Source organism: Bos mutus, chromosome 2 (genome assembly GCF_027580195.1).
Source record: "Bos mutus isolate GX-2022 chromosome 2, NWIPB_WYAK_1.1, whole genome shotgun sequence".
NCBI lineage: Eukaryota > Metazoa > Chordata > Mammalia > Artiodactyla > Bovidae > Bos > Bos mutus.
Window position 1 is genome coordinate 39102374 of NC_091618.1, and position 17624 is coordinate 39119997.

General features: G+C 41.6%; 1 protein-coding gene across 1 annotated transcript in view; it reads right to left on the bottom strand.

Moving 5' to 3' along the window:
* Positions 1-496: 496 nt before the first annotated feature.
* Positions 497-17624, bottom strand: part of PTH2R (parathyroid hormone 2 receptor) — an 84610-nt gene continuing 67482 nt past the window's right edge. Inside the window, exons 10-13 of the mRNA XM_005888978.3 lie at positions 7552-7646; positions 4196-4334; positions 2641-2682; positions 497-1365 (exon numbers count right to left, since the gene is read on the bottom strand). Coding sequence (XP_005889040.2) covers positions 970-1365; positions 2641-2682; positions 4196-4334; positions 7552-7646 — 672 coding nt within the window. The 3' untranslated portion in view covers positions 497-969. The remainder of the gene's footprint in view (positions 1366-2640; positions 2683-4195; positions 4335-7551; positions 7647-17624) is intronic.

Here is a 17624-nt window from a genome sequence, read left to right on the forward strand (position 1 = left end):
ATACTGACTTGTCAAGCTCAGTGAAGTTCTGGGGCTACATGCTGATCTCTGTAGATTTGAAGAAGGGACATTTGACTGGTTCCTATAAACAAAGTTAGATGCTAAAAGAACATTTTAAAAAGTGACTCAAAATGTATTTTTAAAACAAACTTTAATTTATCCCACATGCCATTTGGAATACAGTAATAGAACAAAGAAAAAATAATAAATTCAGTGTGACCATCACTATAAATGATTACAAACAAAATCTGTTTGCAGACATAAGCTCACTGACCAAGAAAACCTTGTGTTAAGGTTTACAAGAGTGTTAAGGTTTACAAGAGAGTGAAGACTTGAGATCTGGCTGGTCACAGAGGGGACATTCAAAAGAAGGAATATGTGCAATATTCTTTTTTGAATAATTTCCCTTTTTCCTAGAATGAAACAAGTTTCTCACACATTTATTGTTTTAACAAAATCCAGACAACGTATCTTCCAGTGTGTACTTGTTCTGCGATCTTTAATCTTTCAATGTACATTTTTAGACCCTAATTGTTGCTATGCACTGACAAAATGAATGGAATGATAGAAGTCCCTTAAAGTGGAAAAGAGAACACTGATTTGTTTAAAGGCAAATGTCACATACCAAATGATCTCTATCATATTTAGAGTGATATTTACAAGAGAAAACTAGAACCAAGCAACTGAAATGTTTCTCTACCCAAAAGGAGCAGAAGAATGAACATCACAGAGCAAGTACTGTACATTAATTCAGAAAAGAATTTGATGCCAAAATATGGTAATAAACTGCTCCACTGACTTTCTCGTTTTGTGGCTTTAGTATTTACAGGAGCCAATTCATGGCGCCTGAAAATGGGCTGTGAACACTGGAGCCCTGACTGCTCAGCTCTGGGGCTAAGCAGCAGGATACAGGCCAAGCTCCTCTAACACAACGAGATGAATCAGCTCTTCAAAGACACAGATATGGATTCACAGAGCATCCTCGGTTTCTCCTTTGCTTCCTTCCAGGCCTGTGCTAAATTCTAACGGCCTGGAAGACTCCTCCATTATAATCTCATCTCCCTGCCTCCCGCCACTTTCCTTGGTCTCTTCATGGATCAATTGTGGTAGGCAGTCCTGCTCTGAGTTACTCCAGACGTAGCCAGGTAAAGTCATGTGGTTGTCGGGCTGTCGGCTGGCCTTCCTGGGTGCTTTGCCTGAGATGAGCCCCATGCGCGTGCTGGCCGCCATCTGCGACTGACTGCTGGTGCTGTGCGTCAACGTGGTGAGCACGGAGCCGTATCTGTGGCCGCCGCACGGGGGCGTCCTTTTCCAGTCCACGGAGAGATTCCACCGACTCCACAACTTCTTCACCTCAGACTGAACCTAAACACCACAAGGACCATTTCAGGCATCAAAAACCTTCAGAGGCCCTGCAACCTTACTGGATGGATGTGTGCCCTGACTTCATTGATAGTAATAATCACTAAATTTCCACTGTGTACCAGGGACTTTATATATACAGTTGACACTTCAATAATGCAGGGATTAGGGGTCCCCAACACCTGCAGCTGAAAAATTCCCTATGAATTCTCAGTTAGCCTATATCTGGAGTTTCACACGGGTGGACTCAACCAACCCCAGATGGTGCGGTACTGTAGTGCATATATAGTGAAAATGTATAAGTAACAACACAGTTCAAACCTGTGTTGTTCAAGGGTCAACTGTGTATTCTCTCTCAGTCTCTTCCTGAGAGGTGTTATTACTGGAGATGAGCAAACAGGCTTACAGAGAGGCAAAAAGATTTGTCCAAGGTTAGTGCTTTAATAGAAGTTGACATGCAGCCAGTATAAATGTGTGACTCATGGGAGAGGAAAAAGAGGGGTCTGCGTTGGAGGAACAATATGGATACACAGTGCCAGCTGAGGCTGTGGAAGGGCACGGAAGCTGCTTATCTGTAAATGGAACTGTTAATCTATCACTCTGCACAAGCATAATGATTAACCTATCACTCTGCACAAGCATAATGAAGGAGAGAAACCGGGAGGAGGACTGGACTATGAAAAGTGGGCACTGCAAGGGCATTCTTAGCAGGGTAGGGCTCTCGTTTCCATTCTTGCTGCTGAAGATTCAGTTCTGCTACTGCAACTTTCCAGAAGGGAGCTTTTTGAAAGTTCCATGGGAAGCAGTAGACACCTGATAAGCTGATGTCACCTAGAAGATTTGTACCATTCTTTCTCTCCTAAATGAACTGAAATTGTCCCATCACCATCTGGTAGTTTAAAAAATGTCACAATGTTCTAATGGGTTATTCCCAGAGAGTTATATTTGATTTTTTTATAGAACTTGAAATTAAATGTAAGTTGAAGCACTGACTGGAATATGATGTTCACTGTCCTTCCAAGTATCAATTTGCATTCCAACAAATTGGGTTTCTGACATCAAGGTCTGCAACTGAATTGACATTGAAAAGTGCTGGAAGAGGAAGACCTTGGCTTATTTACATCAATTCTCGCTTTCTCAAAACAATTTATATCTCCTTTCTCCCTGCCCATTCTTTCCTGTAACCCCTGGGGATTCCAAAGAGATTCAGGTCATATTGTGATAGCCATTTATACTCAGAGTTAAACCTACAGGAGGTCTGGGGTCCTTCAGACTTACCTCTCCATTGCAATAGCAGTAGATGATAGACACAAAGAAACCCTGGAGGAGAAAATAGAATGTTTTAATTAATTAATTTTAATTATGAAGATCAGAGCACTAAAGCATCTTGTGTCAAAATGCATATTTTGAAAAACAGGGTTTTTTTAAATGATTCCTCCAGAAAATTATACAAGTTATTCTCTCCTAATATTTCCAAATCCTTAAATATACATGAAAGTTGTCTGAGATCTTTCCTTGGTGTCAAATTAACCAAATAAATAAATAAAATACTCCAGGACACATGAATAACTGATTTTTATCATGTTAATTTCATGTTTGCCACTCAGAATCACAGAACATCCCCTAGCTGGTAAGTGAAATTTATACACTGTGAATGTTGGCAACTATAGGCGTAGGGTATATTATAGTGAAAACACAAACTTTTTTTTCCCCACTCATTCAAAAATATTTGTTGACTTTATACACTGTGAAATGCTCAGTGTTACAGAGATAAACAATTTAATCAACACAGATAAGGTCCCTGTTCTCTTGCAGCTTATATTCTGGAAGAGAATACAGATGAATAAAATATAAACAAATAGCCACAGGAGAAAATCGTAAAATGATGAGATAAAGACTATTCAGGCAAAACAAGTGGTGGTGGAAGAGAAGAGTGGAGAAGATCTATCAGAGGGGGAACTCGATGAAGACCTCTCTGAGAGGGTGACATTTAAGCTGATTTGAATGAGAAGAAGCCAGGCCATATGAATATTAGAGGGAAGAGCATTCCAGGCAGAGAAAACAGCAAGTACTGCCCCTGAGGCAGAAGTGAACCTGAGGAACAGAAACTGTGGATGAGCTAGTGTGGCTCAGACTTAGTGGGCAGCATGGACCTTAGGGAGATGAGGTCACAGCTGGGCAGGATCCCTGCAACGTAGGGCTGTGCACACAAGCAAACAGTGTTTGGATTTCATTCTGACTGCAATGAGAAGCCTCTGGATGTGTTCAGCTGATAAGTGACGTGGTCAGATTTATCTTTAAGAGTCTTCAGACTATTCTATGAAGACTAGGTTGAAGGCCAGGAGGTGGCAGCAAATGAGTAGCAGGAAGAAGAGTTAGGAGGTGTGTTTAGCCATCCATGTGAGGGATGATGGTATCGTGTTTTGTACTGAGATCAAATGTATGGAAGCAACCTCTTCCTCTTTCTTGTCTCCCCTTCCCTTTTTTCCTCTCACCTGCCTATCCTGTCTTTTGTTTTCATTGACCTTCCATATACACACACAGATTCCTGCTCCAAAGGTGTCACATATGTTACAGCAATATGCTTTCTTGTCTCAAAGCCCAGGCTCCTGCTGTGGTAAGAGGTTAACCTGACCTCCTCAGGATAGAAAAGCACAGGTGCCAGAAAACAGTCCCTTTCCTGGCCCTTGGGAGACGGATGGGTGGTGCATGAAAGTCAGAGAAGAGGCAGAGACATGACCTTGCAATTTGGCAGCATCAGAGGGGGTTAGAGGAGCGGGGGTGGAGAGGAGAGCAAAATATAGGAATCACATTACTAGATGGCACTCTCTACCTGAAAGGAGTTGAAAAAGAGCTCACAGTGCATCCGAATCTCCCACCCCAGCCCCGCAAAGGAATGGGGCAGACACACGAACACGATGTAATGCACACCAAAGACCAGGACCAGCACCAGTGTGGATTTGGCGAGTTTCCTGGAAGAGAACAGCACGTCTTTTAATTAGTCAATATAGAGTGCCCTTCTGTAGACATTGGAGAAGGAAATGGCAACGCACTCCAGTATTCTGGCCTGGATATGGATAGTCCATGGAATTGGACTATTCCAAAGAGTTGGGCAAAGAGTTGGACACGACTGAGCGACTTCACTTCACTTTTCTGTAGACATGTGCATGCAAAGTTGCTTCAGTCATGTCCAACTCTTTGAGACTCTATGGGCTGTAGCCAGCCAGGCTCCTCTGTCCACGGGATTCTCCAGGAAAGAGTACTGAAGTGGGTTGCCATTTCCTCCTCCAGGGGATATTCCTGACCCAGGGATCGAACCCACATTTCCTGCATTGCGGGAGGATTCTTTACCACTGAGCACTGGTGAAGCCCCCTGTACACATAACTTTCTGGAAAAAAATAAAGCTTAGCAGAACTAACAGGGACTGATTTCCCCATCTCTGACTCACTACTTCTGCTAATTTTTCCCTGCCTCCCTCTTCTTCCTGTCACTTCTATTCTAAATCGGCAGTTTATTCTCATTTCCGGTGATTACTATCCCCTGAAAAGAAGTGAAAGTTGATCAGCCATGTCTGACTCTTTGCAACCCCGTGGACTGTAGTCTGCCAGGTTCCTCTGTCCATGGAATTCTCCAGGCCAGAATACTGGAGTGGGTTGCTGTTTCCTTCTTCAGAGGGTCCTCCTGACCCAGGAACCGAAGCTGGTTCTCTTGCTTTGTAGGCAGATTTCTTTACTATCTGAGCCACCAGGGAAAACCACAATTATCCCCTAAGTCTTTCTAGTCTCATTTCTACTCTTTTTGCTTAAAGGATACTATTTTCATAAAATTGTAAAATGCCTTTTTTTTTCTGTCCTAAATCTTCAGCTTCAACGTTTGAGATGTAAGAAGTGTCTCTTTCTCTAAGAATCATTTAATATCCCAATAATCTCAAAGTAAAGTCAATCCTAAAGGAAATCAGTCCTGAATATTCATTGGAAGGACTGATGCTGAAGCTGAAGCTCCAATACTTTGGCCACCTGATGGGAAGAACTGACTCACTAGAAAAAACCCTGATTCTGGGAAAGATTGAAGGCAGGAGGGGAAGGGGACGACAGAGGATGAGATGATTGGATGGCATCACCGACTCAACGGACATAAGTTTGAGTAAGCTCTGGGGAGTTAGAGATGGACAGGGAAGCCTGGCATGCTGCAGTCTATGTGGTCACAAAGAGTCGGACACAACTGAGTGACTGAACTAACTAAAAAAATCTCAAAGGATTATAACCTTCTCCCTTCCCTCACTAGTCTTTCCTTCAGTGTTCTTCCTTCCTTTCTTTTGTCCTTCCTTCCTTCTTTCCTTTCTTTCTTTCCCTACTTACTTATTTTTTTTTTTTTTGGAAGTAGGTTGACTATCTAGTTTCAAAGATAATCCACTCTTTGTTCTCACCAGAGTTTTTCAAGTCTCTTGGGCAACTTTCTACTGAAAGTATAATTTCACATCGTTCAGAAATAAAGGAAATAGTAGCTTTTATTCAGAACTAGAGAAATAAGCATCTTTCAAACACAAGTGCACTTTTTCATTTTATGAAGATTGAAAGGCTACTTACATTTTTCCATTTCTATCATCCTTTGAACTTTGTCTTCACCAATGGGATGTGACATGAGACAAGCTATCCTAGTATAGCATGGACCCTTTACTGTAAACGCTTAGGCACAATTTATGGTACTACCACTTCCACCATACTGCAAATAACTGGAGCTAGCAGCTGAGCACTCGTTCATACTGTGCATCCCATTCTAGACCTCGGTCCATCTGTACCTGTAGTCTTTTCTGCCTGACAGTAAATGCTTCCTACATGGTATAGGGGAATGTTTGTGAGAGAAGATGGAAATGCTGGCTATGATTTCTTTCTTTCTGTGTCTGAGATAGCATTTCATGACAACATGAGGCAGAAAGAAATAGATTCTTGTTTGGGGACTGCAAAAACTAATCCACATGCTCCTGACTAGTGGGTGTATATGTTCAGTTGCCTAAAAGGCACTTCCAAAATGACTTAGAACCTCTGAAATGATAATTGGAAAAAACAGACATAGTCTTAAAATAGTTTGATAGTGATTATAAATACTTAGGATATTCCTGGTAGCTCAGACAGTAAAAAATCTGCCTGCAATGCGGGAAACCCAAGTTTGATCCCCGGGTCAGGAAGAACTCCTGGAGAAGGCAATGGCAACCCTCTCCAGTACTCTTTCCTGAAGAATCCCATGGACAGAGTAGCCTGGTGGGCTACAGTTCAAGGGGTCACAAAGAGTCGGACACAACTGAGTGACTAACACTTTCATATTCATAAATACTTAATTTGTCCTTTTTTTGAACAAAGACTGAATAATAGACCTCCTTCAATCAGTACTTTTGAAAGTTCTTAAAAATCAGTTATTTGGGAGGTGCCAATTTGATAGGAAGGCTTCTCAGGTGGCCCAGTGGTAAAGAATCTGCCTCGCAGTGCAGGAGAGGCAGGAAACGCAAGTTCAATCCCTGGGTCAGGACGATCCCTTAGAGAAGGATACGACAACCCACTCCAGTATTCTTGCCTGGGAAAATCCCATGGACAGAGGAGCATGATGGGCTACAGGCCATGGGGTCACAGAAGCAGACATGACTGAGCACACAACACACCCAATCTGATGGGCAGGCTGGAACAATATAGCAAATACATTTTCTTGATTTTTGTTGTGTGTGTGTGCTCAGTCGCTAAGCCCTGTCTGACTTTTTGTGACATCCTAGACTGTAGCCTACCAGGCTCCTCTGTCCATGGGATTTCCCAGGCAAGAATACTGGAGTGGGTTGCCATTTCCTCCTTCAGGCGATCTTCTTGAACCAAGGATAGCACCTGCATCTCCTGCTTGGCAGGTGGATTCTTTACCACTGAACCACCAGGTGAGCCCTGGTTACAAAGTTTATTATAAAATCCCAGTTGCTAAGAACATATTTTTAAAAACATACTTAGAATTTAAGCATGTGGTAAGGTCTGTTGTTATTTATATTTTCCTAAAATATATATACTTTTCTGACAAATAGCACAATTAAACCAAACAAAAATATATGTTCACAATTTAGTCTCTTAGAGACATTTCAGATCAATTGATATCTGTCCTTTAGTCTAAATAGTAACCAAAATATTTTCTTTTATGGATGTCTGTCCTGGAATTACCTGTATTGTTTTCTGGTGTCATGCCCAACCACATTGGTCTCCCAGATTTTAGTAGCCAGAACTCTAACAGTATTCAGAAACAGGATAAAATTCAGCTGAAAAAGATAATATTACAAAGAATTATAACTTAGTCTTCAAGTTGTTTGCAAAAATTTACATAAATTGAACTTCTTTGTATTCAAAGACTGAAAATTACTGATTCTGTAAATGTGAATGAGGAAACCTCAGATAAGATATTAGAAAGACAGTGATTCTTGATGTACCCTTATGATAACACAGAGAAAATTTCAACAACACTAGAAATCAGAAATACCAGAGGATAATCTGCCAGAGTCCATGGGGGATTTCCAGGCCAAAGTTCAGATGAAGTTCTGTGGCAGACTGGTTAAAGGATAATAGTTACTATATAAATGTAACTGACTGCCTTTTCAAAATGAATTACCCATCTCTGTATCTATTTGGGAGAAGGCAATGGCACCCCACTCCAGTACTGTTGCCCAGAAAATCCCATGGATGGAGGAGCCTAGTAGGCTGCAGTCCACGGGGTTGCTAAGAGTCAAACATGACTGAGCAACTTCACTTTCACTTTCCACTTTGATGCATTGGAGAAGGAAATGGCAACCCACTCCAGTGTTCTTGCCTGGAGAATCCCACGGATGGAGAACCCCGGTAGGCTGCAGTCCATGGGGTTGCACAGAGTCGGACACGACTGAAGCGACTTAGCAGCAGCAGTATCTATTTTAGGGAGAATAATAGGGTTGCTTTGGGGATGCTGTCTCTTCTACGATGTATGAAAAGCACTGGGTGAAGTATATGTAAGGTTAAGGGGGGGAAAAAAAGCCAGGTAAGATGCTGTATAAGATAAGAAAAGGTCCCAGTGTTGGCAGTTAAATTGAGATATGAGCACCACCAGAGACAATCAAGTTCTGGCTTTAAAAAGGAGAGAGTGAGGAAAAGATATTGGACATTTTATGTCCAAGGGCCTCAAGGATTAGTGAAGAGGTCCAAAATGAAAAAGAAGAAAAGATCTCCAGGTCAGGGTTCATAAAGAGGTGGAAGCCCGAACCCCCTGGGTCCCTTCATTCAAGGAGATGTCTACAGTCCAGGAAGTGCCAGTACTTAGGAATAATGGAAATGTGGATTACCAAGAGTGGGTTAGTGTTAATGCCAGAGTAACAGTTCAAAGGGAGCACCTATCAACTCTGCATCCTGGGATAACCTATCCTGCAGAGTCTTCAGTCCTTTCTGGAATTTGGAGAATTTTGGTTATTGGGTGATTTATGTGCCCCATTACCCAATCGAGTTTATCATCTGCATCAGCCCTTACCATTTTTGCCATCCTACCACTGACTACTCCATAGGCAACTCTCACCAATTTCACAGCTTCCCACAAGAATTGGGGGTCTTGAGCCCCATATCCTAGAGAAAGGACAGAGCTGTGCTGTGAACTTGTGGAATAAGGATGTCTTCAGGTTAATAAGAGCTACTGAGTATTGAACACTCTCTCTAGTTCACATAAATATGTTCACATAAATATGAAACAGGCATGTTTATTACGTATAAAGAAACTCTAGCTCAAGGAGGTTAGCTGATTTAACATAGACTACCCAGCTACCTGGAGAAGGCAATGGCAACCCACTCCAGTACTCCTGCCTGGAAAATCCCATGCCTCGGAGGAGCCTGGTAGGCTGCAGTCCACGGGGTCACTAAGAGTCGGACACGACTGAACGGCCTCACTTTCACTTTTCACTTTCACGCATTGGAGAAAGAAATGGCAACCCACTCCAGTGTTCTTGCCTGGAGAATCCCAGGGACGGGGGAGCCTGGTGGGCTGCTGTCTATGGGGTCCCACAGAGTCGGACACAACTGAAGTGACTTAGCAGAGACCCAGCTACCAGCTGGAATTTGAGCCAGGTCTATATGAGTCTGTATTATGGAATTCTTAACCATTATCTTTATTTTTTAATTAAATTGAATTTTTTAATTTATTGAGGTAACATTAGTTTATAACAATACATAAGTTTCATGTATACAACGTTATATTTCAGTTTCAGTATATACTACAGCATGTTTAACACCAAAAGTCAGTTTCTATCCTTCGCCTTTACCCCTTTCGTCCACCACACCCCCTTCCTCTCTGGTAAACTCCGTATCTAAGTATTTATTTTTATTTAGTTTGGTTTGCTCATTTACTTTGTTTGAGGGGTTTTTTAAATTTTTCTATATCCCACATATAAGTGAAATCATACAATATTTGTCTTTCTCTGTCTTGATTTATTTTAGTTGGTGTAATATCCTCAAGGTCCATCTGTGACACAAATGGCAAGGTTTCACCTTTTATAGCTGAGTCATATTCCACTGTGTCCTTGAGTGTGTGCGTAGATAAATATAGATATATAGGTATCACGTCTTCTATGTCTGTTCATCTATCAATGGGCACTTGGGTTGTTTCCATATCTTGACTATTGTAAAAGAAAATGCTGCTAGGACTATAGCGGTGCATATATCTTTTTGAATTAATGTCTTTGCATTTTTTGAGTAAATAGCCAAAGGTGGAAAAACTGGATTGTATATGATAGTGTCATTCTTCATTTTCTAAGGAATCTCAATACTGTTTCCATAGTAGCTACACCAATTCACATTCTCTACATTCTCTCCAACATTTCTTATTTCTCATTTTTTGATAATAGCCATTCTAATGGACATGGAATGATACCTCACTGTGGTTTTGATTTGCATTTCCCTAATAATTAGTGATATTGAACATCTTTTTGGTGCTTGTTGATCATCTGTATATCTATTCAGCTCCTCTACCCATTTGTTTTTTTGTTGTTGTTTAGTTGTGTAAGTTCTTTATATGTGTTGGGTATTAGTCCCATTATTAGAATAATGATATATGATTTGTAAATACTTCCCCCATTTGGTAGGCTGTCCTTTTTGCTGCTGATAGCTTTCTTTGCTATGCAGAGGCTTTCTAATTTGATACAGTCCCATTTGTTTATTTTTGCTTTTGTTTCCCTTGCCTGAGGAGACACACCCAGAAAGAAATTGCTAAGATCCATGCCAAAGAGCATACTGCTTATGTTTACTCCTAGGAGTTTACAGTTTCAGGTCTTACATCCAAGTCTAATCCACTCTGAGTTGATTTTTGGGTATTGTGTGAGATAGTGGTCCATTTTCATTCTTTTGCAAATGGCAATCCAGTTTTCTCAACACCGTTTTTGAAAAGACTATACTTTCTCCATTGCATGTTCTTTGTTCCTTTGTTGTAAACTGATTGTCAATATATGCGTACGTTTATTGCTGGTCTCTCAATTCTGTTCCACTCCACTGTGTCTGATTTTCAGCCAATACTATTCTGTTTTGACTACTATAGCCGTGTAATAATTTTGAAATCAGGGAGAGTTATATTGCCAGCTTTGTTCTTTTTTCTCAGGATGTCTTTTGCTATTCAGGAAACTTTTGTGGCTGTATATACTTTTTTTTTTAATTTTCGTGTTCTAGTTTTGTGTATAATGTCCTTGGGATTTTGATGGGGATTGCATTGAATATGTATATTTCTTTGGGTAATGTAGACATTTTCACAATATTATTTCTTCCAATCCATCAGCACAGACTGTTTTCCCATTTCTTTGTGTAGTCTTCAATTTCTTTCACCCTGTCTTATAGTTTTCAGTGTAGATATTATTCACCTCTTTGTTAAATTTGTTCCTAGGTATTTTATTCTTTTTGCTACAGTTGTAAATGGGATTGCTTTCTTAGTTTTTCTTCTTACTAGTTCATTGTTAGTGTATAGAAACGCAATGATTTAGTATATTGATTTTGCACCCTGAAACTGTAATGAACTTACTAGTTCTAACAGTTCTTTTATGGAGTCATCAGGGGTTTTTACATACAAAATCATGTCATCCGCAAATAGCATTAGTTTGACTTTTTCCTTTTTAATTTGGATGCTTTTTATTTCCATTTCTGGCCTAACTGCTCTAGCTAGGGCTTCCAATACTACGTTGAATAACAGTGGTAAGTGTGGGCAACCTTGTCTTGCTCCTGATCTTAGAGGGATAGGTTTCAGTTTTTCATTGTTAAGTATGATGTTAGCTGTGATTATCATGTATGGTCTTTATTATGTTGAAGTACATTCCTTTGATATCCATTTTATTGAGTTTTTTAATCATTGGTGGACATTGAATCTTATCAATTACTTTTTATACATCTATTGAGATGGACAGGGAGGCCTGGCATGCTGCAGTCCATGAGGTCACAAAGAGTTGGACACGACTGAGCAACTGAATTGAACTGAACTGAATTGAGATGATCATGTGATTTTTATCTTTCATTTTTTTAATGTGGTATATCATGATAGATTTGCAGTTATTGAACCATCCTTGAATCCCTGGAATGAATATCACTTTATATAATGTATGCTCCTTTTAATATATTATTGTATTAAGTTTGCTAATATTTTGTTGAGGGTTTTTATAATATTTTATTGGGCTTCATTTGTTCTTCTTTTCTAGTTCACTTAGGTGTAAAGTTAGATTGTTAGACTGTTATTTGAGATTTTTCTTGTTTGAGATATGCCTGTATTGCTACAGACTTCCCTCTTTAGTACTACCTTTGCTACATCATATGGATTTTGGTATGTTGTATTTTCATTTATCTTAATTTTTTTTCATTTCTACTTTGATTTATTCTTTGTTGTTGTTGTTCAGTTGACTGGTCATGTCCAACTCTTTGCGACCCCATGGACAGCAGCACAGCAGGCTTCCCTGTCCATCACCAACCCCTGGAGCTTGCTCAAACTCATGTCCATTGAGTCAGTGATGCCATCCAACCATCTCATCATCTGTCATTCCCTTCTTATCCTGCCTTCAAGTTCTCCAGCATCAGGGTCTTTTCTAACGAGTCAGCTCTTTGCATCAGGTGGCCAAAGTATTGGAGCTTCAGCTTCAGCATCAGCCTTTCCAGTGAATATTCAGGATTGATTTCCTTTAGGATTGATAGCAGAGAAGGCAATGGCACCCCACTCCAGTACTCTTGCCTGGAAAATCCCATGGACGGAGGAGCCTGGTGGGCTGCAGTCCATGGGGTCGCTAAGAGTCGGACACGACTGAGTGACTTCACTTTCACTTTTCACTTTTCACTTTCATGCATTGGAGAAGGAAATGGCAACCCACTCCAGTGTTCTTGCCTGGAGAATCCCAGGGACGGCTGAATCTGGTGGGCTGCTGTCTATGGGGTCGCAGAGAGTCAGACACGACTGAAGCGACTTAGCAGCAGCAGTAGCAGCAGCAGGATTGATAGGTTGGTTCTCCGTGCAGTCCAAGGGACTCTCAAGGGTCTTCTCCAACACTGTAGTACAAAAGCATAAATTCTTTGGCTCTCAGCCTTCCTTATAGTCCAACTCTCACATCCATACACAACTACTGGAAAAACCATAGCTTTGACTATATGGACCTTTGTAAGCAAAGTAGTGAGTCTGCTTTTCAATATGCTGTCTAAGTTTGTCATAGTTTTTCTTCCAAGGAGCAAGCATCTTTTAATTTCATGGCTCCAGTCACCATCTGCAATAATTTTGGAGCCCAAGAAAATAAAGTCACTGTTTCCATTGTTTCCTTAACTATTTGCCATGAAGTAATGGGACCAGATGCCATGATCCTCATTTTTTGAATGTTGAGTTTTAAGCCAGCCTTTTCACTCTCCTCTTTCACTTTCATCAAGAGGCTCTTTAGTTCCTCTTCACTTTCTGCCTTAAGGGTGGTGTCATCTGCATATCTGAGGTTATTGATATTTCTCCCAGCAGTCTTGATTCCAGCTTGTGCTTTATCCAACCTGGCATTTTGCATGATGTACTCTGCATAGAAGTTAAATAAGCAGAGTGACAACATACAGCCTTGATGTACTCCTTTCCCAATTTTGAATCAGTCCGTTTTTCCATGTCTGGTTCTAACTGTTGCTTCTTGACCTGCATACAGGTTTCTCAGGAGGCAGGTCAGGTGGTCTGGTATTCTCATCTCTTGAAGAATTTTCCTCAGTTTTTTGTGATCCACACAGTCAAAGGATTTAGCGTAGTCAATGAAGCAGATGTTTTTCTGGAATTCTCCTGCTTTTTTGCTGATCCAACAGATGTTGGCAATTTGATCTCTGGTTTCTCTCCCTTTTCTAAATCCAGCTTGAACATCTAGAAGTTCTCAGTACACATACCACTGAGGCTTAGCTTGGCGAATTTTGAGTGTTATTTTGCTAGCATGGGAAATTAATGCAATTGTGCAGTAGTTTGAACATTCTTTGGCATAGTTCTTCTTTGGGATTGGAATGAAAACTGACCTTTTCCAGTCCTGTGGCCACTGCTGAGTCTTCCAAATTTGCTGGCATATTGAGTGCAGCACAGCATCATTTTTAGGATTTGAAATCACTCAGCTGGAATTCCATCACTTCCACTAGTTTTGTTCATAGATATGCTTCCTAAGGCCTTACTTGACTTCACACTCGACGATGTCTGGCTCTACATAAGTGATCACACCATTGTGGTTATCTGCGTCATTAAGATCTTTTTTGTAGAGATCTTCTTTGTATTCTTGCCACCTCTTCTTAATATCTTCTTCTTTGACCCAAAAGCTATTCAGTAGCATGTTTTTTTAGTCTCAAAATGTTTATTATTTTTTTCAGCTTTCTTCTTGTATTTGATCTCTAGTTTCATACCAAAGGAGTTTCCCTTGTGGCTCAAGAGGGTAAAGAATCTGCCTGCAGTGCAGAAGACCTGGGTTCAATCCCTGGATAGGGAAGAGCCCCTGGAGAAAAGAATGGCAACCCACTCCATTATTCTTGCTTGGAAGATCCCATGAGCAGAGGAACCTGGTTGGCTATAGTCCATGGGGTCACAAAAAGTTGGCACAACTGAGCAACTAACACTTTCATTTTTCATGCCAAAGAGATTGATAAACTGTTTATGTTTCATGTCTGTGCTCTAAATTTATGTTTTCTGGTCACCATAAGTGTTCTCTTAGCTTCATTGACTAATATATCCCATTCCTTCCCCAGATTTGGGAAATTCTCAGCTATTATTTTTTTAATATAAACTTTCTTCTCCCTTCTTCCATTCTTCTCCTGCTGGGATACCAGTAATATAATTCTTTCTTTCCTAACAGTTCTTATAGAATGTCTTCTTTTTTTAAGATCTTAATTCTCTTTTCCCTTCTGTCTCTATTATTTCTAGATTTTTATTTTCAAACTCACTAGTTCTCTCTTCCATATGGGCTGCTGTATTTCCAATACCTCCTTCCTCTTATTTATTGAGTCCTTTAGGTCCAGAATTTCACTTTGGTTCTTTTTTAGAGTTCCATTCTCCTTGGTAAAATATTCCTTCTGTTCATCAATTTTATTTCTGAGTTTATTTAACTGTCTTTCTGTATTTTCTTATAGCTTGTTGAGTTTCTTCATGACAACTATTTTGAATTCTCTATCAGTAAAATCACAATATTCTGTGACTTTAAGTTTGGTTTTGCGGGATCTGTCATTTGTTTTTTGTGATACATTGTTACCATGGTTTTCATGGCTCTTGATGAGTTGTTCTTCTGACAGCACATTTGAAGTAGTGAACACTCTTCTTTAGGTAAAGTTTTTTTTTTTTTTAACTTGATTCTAAGGATTCAATGGATTAGTAATTAGTAGAGGCCTCACCAGTTTCTGGTCTCTTACCTGAGCTGCTTCTGGTTATATTTGAGAATCAGCCTTTTCCACCTTCCATCAGCTCTGTCAGAGGTGTCATGCATGTCACTGCTTGTGCCTTTGGAGTTATTAGTGCCTTGCTGCTGCTGGCATTGTTACCTGGGACATCAGGGTGGTGGTCACTTCTGCTAGGCCCAGGGTCTCAGTCTCTATTATCCCTGGGGACAGGGGTGACAGGGAGCCAGGGTCACAGGCCCTTTGCCATGGCCAGGATTGTCAGGCACTACCACTGTGGGTAGGGGCAAATGGAGGAGCCAGAGTAATCGGTATGTCCATAACTGGAGGGACAGGGTCATAGGCCCACAGCCACTACTGCCTGGATCCCTGTGGCCAGGGGCACCCCTTTGACAGGGAGGCTGGAGTCATATGTTCTGCTTCCCCTGATGCTGCCAGGCTCTCTGGGGCTGCAGGCTCAGCTACCATGGCTGGGGTTCCAGGATCACAGGCACCACTTCTGCTGTTCTGGTTCTGCCTCCCCCATGTGTTCCAGTCCACCTTCCTTTGCAAAGGTGCTAAATCACTTCAGCCATGTCCAACTCTTTGTGACCCCATGGACTATAGCCCACCAGGCTCCTCTGTCCGTGGGATTTCCCAGTGAAGAATCCTGGAGTAGTTGCCATGCCCTCCTCCAGGGGACCTTCCCGACCCAGTGATCAAACTCACGTCTCTTATATCTCCTGCATTGGCAGGTGGGTTCTTTTTACCACTAGTGCCACCTAGGAACTCTGGTGTCCTGCTGTGTTGAGCAGAGGCACCGTTGTTGAGTTATGGATGTTTTTAGTGGTTGTAGATTGAAGAGAAAAGGCAAAGAGAGTGCCACACACCACAATGATGCTGATGTCATGCTTAATCACAATCTTATACCTTCTTTTCAGGAGGATAAAAAGATCCAAAACATGAGAGCTAAGGATTTTCATTTATCCTCTCCCACTGCAATATTTGGTTCACATCTATAGAAACGTTTTCAATAAGAAGGTAAGAAGGTACTGCATGTGTATCATATGTGTGCTACTTTCTGAATGGCTAAACTTACTTCATGCTTCATTAATTCCTCTTTCCCTAAGACTATACTCCCTGGTAATACAATGCAGGTGGAAGAGATACTGTGTAGGTGTGAAGGTCCAAGTGCTAGGAGCTGAAGCTGGCAGAGCCACGGAAACAGTACTAGCTGGGTACTGTCACTTGCCATTCCCTATTCCTAGAAAATAAATAATTACAAACGGCTACAGATGAGCCAATCTTTAGCTCCATTTATATTAAGATGCCCAAGATCAGGGACTCTGTACTCAAGTTAGTAGACCATACTAAGTAAATGCAGCAAACTTAGGGGCAGTTCCAAGATGGTGGAGGAATAGGATGGGGAGACCATTTTCTCCCCCACAAATTCATCAAAAGATCATTTGAATGCTGAGCAACTTCCACAAAACTTCTGAATGCTGGCAGAGGACACCAGGCACCTAGAAACGCAGGCTGTTCTTTTTGAAAGTAGGTAGGACAAAATATAAAAGACAAAAAGAGAGACAAAAGAGTTAGGGACAGAGACCTGTCCTGGGGAGGGAGTCGTGAAAGAAAAGTTTCCAAACAGCAGGAAGCCCTCTCACAGGTGGGTCTGTGGGGAGTTTTGGAGTCTCAGAGGGCAACATAACTGGGAGAAAAAAAAAAAAAAACACAGAATAGGCACCTAACCACAACTGCCAGCAGAGAAGTAGCCCAGACGCTCGGCTGGACAGGGAGGTGGGGGCTCATCATCAGTCCTTAGGGTAAGGACCAGGCCTGAATGCCCTGAAGACAATCTGAGGGAGCTAACGTGAGATAGCAACCCAAACTGTGGGATTGCCAAAGAGGGGAAAAAAGAAGAGAATTCTCCCTCAAAAGGCTCTAACCTAATGCACAGCCTGGCCTGCTCACAGAACAAAGGATTGAACAAATACCAAAGGAGAGCTAGCCAGCTGTGTACAGGTCCCTCCCCACTGCTGGAGGCAGAGAAGCAGGCATGCAACAGCCAGAGCTGGAAAACAAGGGGCTACTCCAATCTTGGCCCTAGGGACCAGCATCCTTCACCAAACTGTGAGCAGACTCCCAGTTGCTAGCCCCATCTTCCTGGGATCCTGGATAGTTGACACCTGCCAGGAGGATTGCAGCCTGAGATCAGCTCCCTAGAGGATTCACACAGCACACCTGAGATGGTGCTCTTGCAGTGCACTGGGAAACCAAGTGGCCGGGATGGGGGAGGTGATTAAGATACACGGCCCACCTGGGACAGTGCACTCACCAAGCACCTGGTCATCTGAGCTGCTCGAACCTAGGAAGGGCACAAAATGCATGCTCAACCGAGTCTGTGCCCT